Source organism: Halyomorpha halys, unplaced genomic scaffold (assembly GCF_000696795.3).
Source record: "Halyomorpha halys isolate HHAL.00 unplaced genomic scaffold, Hhal_1.1 Scaffold1261.1, whole genome shotgun sequence".
NCBI classification, from domain to species: Eukaryota; Metazoa; Arthropoda; class Insecta; order Hemiptera; family Pentatomidae; genus Halyomorpha; species Halyomorpha halys.
In genome coordinates this window covers 294,132-306,056 of record NW_027113948.1, presented here as the reverse complement: position 1 = coordinate 306,056, position 11,925 = coordinate 294,132, and the positions used below count along the sequence as shown (strand labels likewise).

General features: G+C 33.7%; 1 protein-coding gene across 1 annotated transcript in view; it reads right to left on the bottom strand.

Moving 5' to 3' along the window:
• LOC136796723 (dynein axonemal heavy chain 12-like) overlaps nucleotides 1-11,150 on the bottom strand; it is a gene marked incomplete at its 3' end in the record, with an annotated part of 13,244 nt that extends 2,094 nt beyond the window's left edge. Inside the window, exons 1-5 of the mRNA XM_067051183.1 lie at nucleotides 11,121-11,150; nucleotides 10,416-10,582; nucleotides 7,160-7,352; nucleotides 4,120-4,325; nucleotides 2,753-2,915 (exon numbers count right to left, since the gene is read on the bottom strand). Of these exons, the coding sequence (XP_066907284.1) occupies nucleotides 2,753-2,915; nucleotides 4,120-4,325; nucleotides 7,160-7,352; nucleotides 10,416-10,582; nucleotides 11,121-11,150 (759 nt within the window). The remainder of the gene's footprint in view (nucleotides 1-2,752; nucleotides 2,916-4,119; nucleotides 4,326-7,159; nucleotides 7,353-10,415; nucleotides 10,583-11,120) is intronic.
• Nucleotides 11,151-11,925: the final 775 nt, after the last annotated feature.

Sequence of the window (11,925 nt, the reverse complement as noted above, 5' to 3'; positions counted from 1 at the left end):
TATGAGTTGTTAGAACTGTAACAATAAAAAAAGTAAGGATTAGAGCATAGTAAACGGTACGTAATTAGACTGAAATAATTGCTTTATTTCTGGAGCTAATGCTCCTTAAATACATTCCATATGTTTATTTACAATGGTATGGAGTATTAAGTTAGACTATGCCTCATCCTATCATAACTCCCCCCTACCAGTTTATGACATAATTTTCTTAAACTAAAATAAAAGAAAAATATAAGAAGATACAAATACAAAAATACTCAATAAAACGCTATAGTATACTCAACAAAACGGTACATAAATATAACTTCTTGAAAACTCTCACTGCTTAAAAACTTCAGCCTATTACTGGGTTCCCATCATAGGGAGCTTTAAGTATTCGATGTGGACAGTTCTACGCTTCTTGCGTTCATTGACACTTTCAATGGTGAACAGATTGTGCTCCCTGATCACTATCACCCTGAATGGCCTCTCGTTCGCCGGATATGTTTACAAAGAGCTTGTGGGTACTGCCTCACTTTCACATATGTCACCCTCTCCTGCTTCAATGGAATTTCATGTATGGTTCTCCTAGTTAACCCCAGTGGTTCCCCCTCTCGAAAGAATATATCTCCGTATTCTTACATTAATCCTTGTTTCCAATTTCTTGCCTGGTTTATCACACCCACCTGTTTGCCCCTTAGAACTTGTTGGTCCCTAAACCTTTTCCTCCCTAATTGAATGTTCCATCCACTTCCTTATCTCATTATCCGAACTCGCCCCTTCATTAATAGGTCACACCCTAGGATAGCCAGATGCTTCTGACGTCTCACTGGAGGATTCATTTGATCTCTGCAGTCCTTGTCTTCTTCTCACACTCTGGACATTGATTTCCAAAGGCTCTCCCTGGTCTGCCTCTCTTCTCCGATATATGTACGGGCAGTGCTTAGCTATGTGTCCCTCATTCCCACACTTGAAACATATCATAATCATACCTTGGTCTGACCTGGGTCGAATTCCTCTCTCTTTTGTCTCTATCTCTGCCAGCTTCCTTATGTTCTCTCCTTCCACTGTGAGTCTTGTGCTCCTATACAGCATGGCAGTATCCCTACTTGTTCAAGGGGTGTGAATCAAATCAGAACCGATGGATGCGAATGCCCAAAGTATGCGGAGAAGAATTTCTTGGAAAGCTCAGGGAATCCACTGAAACAACTGAGACCTCAGAGATGGAAGCAGTAGCAAATGATACTGGATGAGATACTAGACAGATGAGCAGGAGAAATGTATGGAGATGGACTAAAGAAGGAGGTAGGACACGGGAGGAGATCTAAGGCGTGTACCAACAAAGGGGCAACCACACCTTGGTGAGCCATTAGATAAAAAAGTAGAACAGCAGTCTGCCTTTCATCCGCGTGAGAGGAAGAGTGAAATGCTTAGTGGAAACAGGAAGCTTCAATACTATCTCATGTCAAGATGTGGTTGAGAAACTGAGTGGCAGGAAGAGAATACTGCAGGTTCAGGTATGTCAACTTCAATTAATTACACTTCAGAGACTCATGGATGAGTTCTTGAGGGAACTGGATGAATTTCTCTGTAAGGTATACATGGACAATCTGCTGCTATTCAGTAAGTTGTGGGCTGAACATGTGTAGCAATTGTGCAGTGTGTTCTGGGGGATGAGGGAATTTGGCTTAAAACTTTCAAGGAAGAAGTCGATACTGGGCAAGGTCTCTATCTAATAGCTTTTAAGACATATCATTTCACAAGAAGGAGTAGGAACTGTTCAGATCTGCTCAGAAAGATAGCAATGCCGAGGGATGTAAAAGGGATCTGAAGGATATTGGGTATGTTGAACTACTATCATCAGTTTGCATAGAAATGGAGGAATACATTGTAACCCTAAATGATTCATTGAAGAAAGGTTCCAAAATAGTGGGGACACCAGACATGGCGCATAAGATTTGGACAGGTGCAGATGGAGCTGGTTCTTGTGATCCCTGACTTTTAGAGACCATTTGCACTTATAACAGATCCTAGTGAGTATGTGTTGGGAGCAGTGTTGTCTCATGAAGGCGAAGAGTGAGAATGAAATCTCATGACTGGACATCTCAAGGAGGTGGAGGCCTGTTATAGTGAATTGGAACGATAACTTCTAGAGACTGTGTGGGGGGTAGATCCTATCTGTTTGAAAGATGATTTTGAGTCAAACAGACCAAAGGCCTCTTCAGTGTGCCAAAAAATTGAAAGAATCATCGGCACGAATTACCCACTGGAAAGAAAATGTGGTTGCAAGAGGTAACACATTATTTTTGCTTAACAATACTAATAAGTTTCTTAAATAATCTTTTTTGAAATATTTTAACTAAGGAAAGCAAATGAAAATAATTCCTTTAAGTTTTTAATAATTTTATCTTTTATATATTTTCTTAAGTTGTTATTTTCATCAACTTTTAAGGCAATGACCGAAAGACATTGATGAATTAAAAAAATATTTCAAGAATACTTATTGTGTTACTTCACACAAGAATACTTATGTATTATCTTCTAGTACTATTATTCTTATACACAAGAGTTTGAGCTATTAAATATAGAAAAATATTAAAATTTACTGTAAAAATCTGTAGATTTACAAATTTTCACAAACTTTAGATCTCATGTATGACAAAAAGGTATAAATTGATTTGATTTATTTTTTTCTCCTCTCTAATTTGTATCTCTTCTTAAATTCAATATTTTTTTCTAATGAAATTTATAAAAATAACTATAAAGAAAATACCTCTTTTTCTTCAGGATCTCCTGTTAGTCCTTCCAATACTAAGTCGAAATGCTCTTTAAAGGTATCTTTTACTGTTTTCTTTATAGATTCCAGAAGCATTTCTCTCTCTGCTACATTGACAAGCCTATCATAAAATACTCTTAAAACTTCATGACACCACATTCTGAAAAATTATCAAATGTATAAAAAATTGCAATGTAAACATAAATGCAGACATAAACATAAAAAATATTTCATCCATTGGTAATAAATTGAAAGATGCAAAATAATCCAGAAAATATTTATATTCTGAATTTATATAGTAAATTTTGCATTTATTATATTAATATTACCTCCAACCAACCACCTCTGATAATTACTAACAAGGGAAGGCTATGCACCAGGGATCACCGATTAAGACATTTTTTATGCTATCATATACCACCTTTGCTCTGCATGTATTTAATGATTATTATATACCAATCAATTTGTTTGTTTTTTTTTGTTTTTTTTGGGTAGAATAAGAAAAAAACATTATTGATCATTTATGTATTGAATATGTTGAGATGAAAAAGACTTCCTTTGGAATATTATCAATACTCTATACTTACTTGTACAATGTTTTAAATAGTCTCCCCATCTTCTAGTACTATTATTCCTTATAGTCAAATATATCCATTTCCTTTCCAAAATTTTGTCTTCATCGTTACATACTTAAAAAATCTTATCAAAAGATTAGTGATTATATTAAATGAATTTAAGAGTGTAAAAAAATACAAAAACAAAAAAACTGCTTCCAGTAAAGTAGACCAAAAAATTTTGTTTAGGAAAAACTAATTCAAATTCAGTTTTAGCATCTTTTGAAACACTTAAATACAAAATTTCATAAAAATGAAAAATTAGAAATTTTTGGAGGATATTTTTTTCTGCCTATGCCTGCATCCACAAAACAAATTCATAACTCCTTGAAATGTTATCCAAATTTAAGAGTTTCAAAAGATGTTAAAACTGAATCTGACTTTGTTTTTCCTAAACTAAACATTTGGTTTTGTAATTTTTTACATCCTTAAATTCATTTTATACAATCACTAATCTTTTCATTAGATTTTTTAATCAACACTTAAACTCATTTAATATGATATTCTTAAAACTTTATAATGTAACTTTTTTAACCAGCTCCCACTGATCCAGTTTCCTCAGAATCGTCTCAGAATAAATAAAGATAATTGTTGATATTATTAAATAAAGATTATAGTCTATATTATTAAAAAAGGTAATTATTTATAATATTAATTAAAGATAATTAGCTATAATATTAATTACGGATAATTACTTATATTATTGAATAAATAATTCTTAATTATTTTTGATAAATAAGTGCCTCTTACCTGATAAAATTGTTTCTTTCAGCAGGGGAGTCCTTACGAAGTAAAAGATGACCCTGAATGACCCTGTTGAAGTCACGAATGTTGAACAGATAGTGACATTTTGTTGGTGTTGGCAGTAGATTTCCCAAGGCCCAACCATATATAGTCATAGTTGCTTCAACAATATCTTTCAGCACTGGTACAATATCAGTCGGAAACCCTTGTTCCTGAAAATGCCCAAAAAACATGGTGAGATGATGATCAAGAAACAATCAAGAGATTGGAGTGGTTTTGAAGACAAGATAAGTAAGAAGCCATTAATTCAAAAATTTGAAATCACAAACATACGACCACCTGATAGTATGATTGTTCTTCGACAAAGATTGTAACATTCTTTTTATAAACAATTATTAGATAAAAAATTGCTTTATTCACTACATTAGTCATTTATTTAATGATTAAATAAAGAAAAAAAACAAGAAATATACACATTCAGGGTGTTCAATACTTGATTGGCATTCACCCTTTTTTCTAGAACTTTGAAATGAAAATTGGTTGGACTAAGTTGTGATAAAATGTTGTCTTTGTGATATCAGCTTTGTAAGCTCTTCTGGTTCTTCTCCAGTGCACCCAGCTCAGAAATTTCAAATGAAAAGGGAAGGGGTATTGTAAATATAGGATTCTCATGGAGAATCTAATTCTAAAATGATTTTGTATCTATCAGTGCTTTTTCTAATCTGACACATTCTGAAGGAATAAACTGCAAAATAAATTTTTGACAATTTGTAGACAAATGGTGCAGAATATTGGACATCATGCCTCCTCCCAGTTGTCAGCAAGGTCCTGGAGCACATGATAGTGTATAGCCTTGGACTGATCCTGAGAGCTGTGAGCTATCCATGGCAGTTCAGCTCGACCTGTGATAAGGGAACTATAGATATACTGCATTTAGGTGAGGAAGGGATGGCTGAGAAGTATGTCCTATTGATCCTATTCAACACATCCAACCACATAAATCCTTCAATATGTATGGTGATCTTGGGGAAGTTCTCAAAATCCAATATCGTTTCTATCATGATATGGCCTAATCAAAATCTCATAACATTACCACTTTTAGCCTTGTCTCCTGGTGAAACCTCAACTCTTTAACCCCAGAAACTAAGAATCCTGTACTTAAATCACTATCCTGTTTTATTCCTTCCAATCAATTGACAAGATGGTGGAATGCCTCTCATCTAATCTCCTAACCTTCCTCACTCCTTCTCTCTCACAATATTCCTCAAGGTTACTCCCTCTCACAAACTCTATTTTCCATATATATAATTGACTCAACTAATGTGATCCACCACTCCAAACATCATTTGTATACTGATGACATACAAAAATATTTATCTTTTCATTCTTCTGACATGATTGAGGCATCCTATATAGCTCCAGAAAGACATTGACAGCATACACCATTGGGCTTTAGAAAATAAGTAGAGCCTGAATCCAGCAAAAACCAAGGATATTCTCATCGGTTCAAAACCCTTCCCTAATTCCCTCCCTAACTATCCATTATAATACATCAAAAACATAACTATCCAGTTTTGAAACACTATAAAAAAACGTAGGAATAGCCATATTTCCCAAATAACTCAAAAACCATTTCAATCCTTAAACAGCTCCTAAGATCCTGTGATACATTTCCCCGAAGTACCTGTCACTTTTTAGTATCCTATCTTATTCTCTCATATCTGAACGACAGATGCCTAGTGTCCTTACCCATATCTATCAGTAACGCTTCCTCCTTAACATCATTGAAACACTATCTAACTATCTCCTTGATTATCAATATTCCGTGAACTTGTAAATAATAAACATTATTATAAGTTTGGATAAATATGTATCTTTTGTTCATATTTTATGTATATAAATATTATAATAGTTTTATTTAATTATATTTAAAATCAGTTAATATAGCCAGACAAAAGCTGTTGAAATTGTTCCAAATTATTATTCTTAGGGGACCAAGTGTACATGAATAAAGATTGATTTTCATTTCATTTCATTTCCCTTATAGTTATTTACCTCAATAATAGAAGTTTTTGGATCAGGTGTAACCACCACGAGGTAAAGGGGAAAATCAAAAGAAGATGCCCACAGGGCTCCATCCTTATTCCAGCTCTGAGGAAAGTAGTGTTCCACAAGTTGCCAGGGGAAGTAGAAGACAGAAGGTTCCTTAAAATGGCCTAAGTTAATGACCTGGCTGTCACTGTGACCAAGAACAACAGAACCAGACTGAAAAAAGAAGCAGAGAGGTTAACCAGCCTCATTGGAGAGTGGTGCATGAGGAGGAAACTGAGTATGGCCACAGCCAAAACCCAGGCCAAAGTGATGAGAGGTTCCATAGAGAGGGTCATTTTATCACCCAAGACATACAAGGAGAGAGGGTCAGACCAGATGAGGAAGTAATGTACATCGGTGTAAGGATAAAATGATTTGACACCATTCCTCTCAACTGGGATTTTTGAAGGATGGGGTGACCCTGTCTCTCAATGAATCAACAGGATAGGGGTTATATTTTAGAGTCTCAGGTATTTTAGGCAGGAAGTATAAGGGTTGGACAGTTAAGGAAAATGGGGAATAGGTATTGAGGGTAAAGAGTTAGAGAGAGGGTAAAATATGTCCTAAGAGAGATGAGATTTGCATGGAAAAGTAACTGACTTTCTTCCTCTCTTAACTTTCCTACCTTTTCCTTGTACTAGAGGACTCTAATAAATATTGTCTCAACCAAACAGTTATTTTTAGGGGACTTTTCTAAGAGTAATTTTTTTTTTTTTCATTTTATTTAATATACATATTACTAATTGTAAATAAAAAAGTTGAAATTAAAATGTCTATATGCTGAAATTTAAGGCTTTTACAATTATTTAAACATGGAATAATATACTGTGACAATTAAATATTTTTCAAAATTTAGATTTTTAAATTTATACATAAAAGGTTTTTAAGAAATTACATTTTTAATATTTATTTTTTTTAAATGGCTTAATCAAGGTAATTGATAAGAAATTCTTACCCTATAGCCTGTGATCAGGATTTCTGTGAATATTTTAACCATACTGGCTTTATCAAATGAATTAATGCCAAAGAGTGAAAAATGGCGAAGAAACCTAGCGTAAACATCTTGCCTGCTTCCTCCAGGCAAGCCCATTGCTGCTATGAAGAACATGTCTTCAAGTTTCATTAAGCTCATCATTTTGAGGTCGTACCTAAAATAAAAGAATTTTGTTATTAATAAGTAGTAAGTTAAATGAAAATTCAATATCAGGCAAAGAGTCACTGGCATTATCACTTAATATTAGAAAACAGGGAAACCTTTTATAGAGGATTTTCTCGTTAATCTGATTTAGGATAGGTCAAAAAAACTTTAAGAATACTTAGCGTTTTTTTTTTTATCTTTGTCTTAGCTTCCATCTGGAATCACATCTAGCTTAATTCTGGCAGCAAGTATAAATGCAGAGTTGGGCAAAATGTAGCAACTAGTTTCGGAAAACATGAACTTTGGTTATTAAGAATTTTATTAGTATATTTAAAATGCAATTTCAAAGTAAGCAACAGTAAAGGGCTTGTAGAAGTCTCTAAATAAATCATATAGTAAGGGGGAATGGAGCAAGCCTAATTAATTTTTAATAAAGAATTTTTGAAAACTCTTTATGACTTCAAAAGATTGAAAGCACCACAGTTGAGCAACACACTGAGTTGAACAGTTTATATTTTGAAACTAATGATATCATGTCATTGAAGATGAAGTTGGACCATATCGTATTCAGTACAAATTTAGCTGTTTACACCTTCAGCTTTAAATGTTCAGTAAAGGACTGTTGTGGGTTTTAGGAAATTCCTAGATATTTATACTAGTTCACAATTTCAATTGGGTGACCATTATACCGTTCTCTGGAACATTAACTACCACCTCACATAAAGACCATTACTTTGGATTTTAATAAATTCACCAACAAGTTCCACCTAGTAAAATAAGAACCTAGTTGGCTGATATTTTATAGGAGAAAGGCCACCGGCTATTTGCCAACAAAACCATATCATATGTACATAAGCAGTTTAATGCGACTGTTCCTACCCTTACTCCTGACTCTATCATATCCAATAGATCATCCAAATATAAGGAAAACAGGAGTGGACTGAGAAGACAAGCTGAACACCTGAGGGCCTGAAGGGCAGATAAAGGATTCTTATATTCTAATATTTTATTTCATATTTAATGGATAAATAAATGTTTGTCGAGAATTCCAACTCTTACATTTATCACAAGCTAAGATTTTAAATTAAAAATGTTGAAAAAATAGAAATTTAATAATTTGATTAATATTTGATAAGAATAAATTAATATACTTTATATTCAATTTCAATCTTTTTTGTGTGTGTGTTTTATTTAGAAGATATTAAAACTTGCAGTCATATGTAATTTTATTTTAACTGTTTTAAATAAACACAATATTCTTCTTCTATCGGTACAACATGTGCATGAGATCCCCTTGGTCTGCTCAACAGCTGCCAACCATCTTTCTCTGTCACCTACATGGGTTCCCTACCACTTGGATGCACACCATCTGGTACATTTTCGTACCATTGCCATTGCCATTTTATTGCATTATTTCCTCACTCATCCTCATAATATGATCTAGCCATTTTAGCTTTTGAATTTCAATGTGTGAGGAGATGCTAATTTCTTTATACAGCTACAGTTCCTTCTTCTCCAAATTCTCGCCTACGGGCCCTAGGACTTAAACCTAAGGACCTAAGGAGGATTCAGAATCACTCTTACAAACCAATCTAACTAGGTAATACTTTTATTGTTGATGGTCCATGTTTCTGTACCATATGTGATCACTGGTCTTTTATTAGAGTTTTATACAGCATGAACTTGGTCATATAACTCACAAGGTTACTTTTTATAAGCCTTGAGATTGAGAAATAGACTATTTCCTGCAGTAATTCTGCTTCTTACCTGCTCTTCCTTGTTCAGCTAATTATTTATAGTAGAGCCAAGGTCTTAAAAGGTTATGAACATTTCAAAAATATAATACCCTATTTCATATTGACTCTGCCTCTAGATTTTTTTTTTTTAATCTTGGTTTTTCTTTTGGTCTGTAGATATCTCCCCATGATGATTACATCATTGGCATAGGCTAGGACCTGGGTCATCTTTGTAAACACTGTTCCATCTTGATTTATTCCTGCTCCATTAATGACTGCTTGTAAGGTGATGTTAACCAGAAGAGGAACTATGGGTCCCCCTATCTCATAGGGAGCCTCAAGCACTTTGCTGCTAACCTCATACTGTTGCTCTTTAGCTGTTATTGCAACGGTTCAAGGCCTGTTTGTGCATTTATTGCAGCAATAGGTGTAGAAGTTGCTCCTCCTGTGGTTAGCCACAAAGCCCTATTTTGAACTTTATTCAAGATGGGTTGAGCAGATTCAGAATGAGTTGCAATGAATTTGCATCTATAATCCAAGACAGGACTGATGTAATGCTGTCTTCAAGACATCTTTGGTACCTCATAACTTGATCCCAAGAAGTTGTTACATCAATCACAGTTCTCTTGAATTTGCAACTGTGTCTGTATGTAGTCACCACATGCGTCTCTCATACAGCATGACTCCCAGTTATTTAACTGTTGGCTCTTGTTTTATAGGTGTACCTTTATAGTTGATGTTGAGTCACAATTAGATTCCTCAACATAAGAGGATGCTGCAGTATCATACCTGACTTAGGGATACCATTAGAAGACAAATCATGTCAGCAATCACAATTAGTCTGACTTATGAACATTTATTTAAAACATGGAATAATATCAAATGAATAGTACATTAGAGAGCTCTGAGAAGAACACTTTAAGAAAATATCAAGGTCTTGTAATAAATGATAATTATTACCTTCAAGAATCAAAATAATAATTTTTATAAAGTTTATGTTTTTATCTCTAAATTGTGTTCATTATATTTCCTTTATTAGTTTAAAAAAAATAGAGAGGGTGACATGAAGAACAAGACTTAGAAATTAAGTTTTGTTACCCATGTTTTAATCTGACAGACTTTGTTTAGATGCTACTTGCTTGCAAGCAATATAATGACTTGTATGTTGAACAGATTGACCTAAATAACAACTTAAGGTTATTGTGTGAATAAAAAAGAAATAAAAGAAATACACTCAGACATAAAAAGTATTTTATATATTATTTACTGTATTAAAGTTGTAATATCTTAATATGATAAAATTAATGATTAAAATAATATTTATCAACTAATCTTACCAAAATTTATAATCAAAAAACTGACGAAGCAACTCTAATGGTGGTTGGGCTCCATAAACCTCTTTTTCTGGCATATTGATGTCATCTCCAAATATAATTGCAACTTTACCACCTGCTGGTGCATAGACTCCTTTCCCTTTTCTCAATAAATTGGCCAATACAAGCTCCTATAAAGCAATAATTTTTCAAATAATCAGAATATTAAACATTATAAGTAATGTTTTTATTGAAATTAAGTATGATGAGAACATTTAAGTAGTACTAATTACTAAAGTGGGTAGTGAAGTGTATATAAAAAAAAATTATAGAAGCATAATTATGTTTTGATTGAGCATTTGTATTTACTTTATCATTTATAGTCTGGTCCAAGCATACCACTTAATTTATAGTAAAGATCAATATGCGGATTAGTAAAAGACATAAAAGCTCAATACAAGATGTTTGAAGCTTTTGGAGAGCTTCAAAAAAAGTTACTAATTAAATATTAAGATCAGCAAAAAGAGATTTTAGGTACTCTCAGATATTGAAGAAAAATGGCAAGCCAGAAACAGTTGTGAACTCTACACTAAAATTAGAAAGGAATGAGCCAGATTCAAATGCAAAAACACTAAGATGAAAGACAAAAATGGAAAAATAATGGCAGTCAAAGAAGAAGTGTTGGGAATATAAAAGCATTATTTTGAACAAATTTTCAACACAAACTACCAATTGGATGAAAATGTGGATCTGGGCCATGCTGAGGACCTAGAACAGGACGAACCTGATCTATATGATGTGCAGATGGCAATCGATAGATTAAAACAACGAAAAACTCCAGAAATCGATGGGCTCACATAAGTTCACAACCTAGTACCAATAATACACCAACTCATTATGCAAATATGGAGGGAAGAAAAGACACATGATAGCTGGAATATAGACCTGATTTGTCCAATATTGAAGAAAGGATCAATGTCTAAGTGTGACTGTTAGAGAGGTATAGCACTACTTCCAGTTTCATATAATATCCTGACTTATATAATGCTTAACTGAATGGACACCTTCTATGAGAAAGTGGAGGGTGAGTATCAAGCAGGATTTCGGCTAGGTAAGAGCACTTCAGACCAAAAATTTATCCTGAAGCAGATAATTGAGAAAAGATGGGAAGTGGAACAAGACATTCACTAACTTTAAAGCAGCCTATGACTTCATCGATAGAAACTGCCTTTAGAAAGGTCAGGACTTTGCCAAGAGACTATTCAACCTGGCATTTGAGTGGATAATACAGGAATGCTAGAGAGTAACCCGGGAAGTGTACATGGGAATGATGAATAAATACCTCACATATGCGGATGATGTAACAGTCCTTGGTAGTAAAATAGAAGATATCCTACCTCTGGCCTTCTCAGTAATAGCAACCGCAGAAGATATTGGCTCACAGAATAAACTCAAAGTTTATGATTATAAACAGGTATATTCATCAAATAGAAAACATAAAAATAAGCAATCAAAACTTTCTAAAAGTTAACAA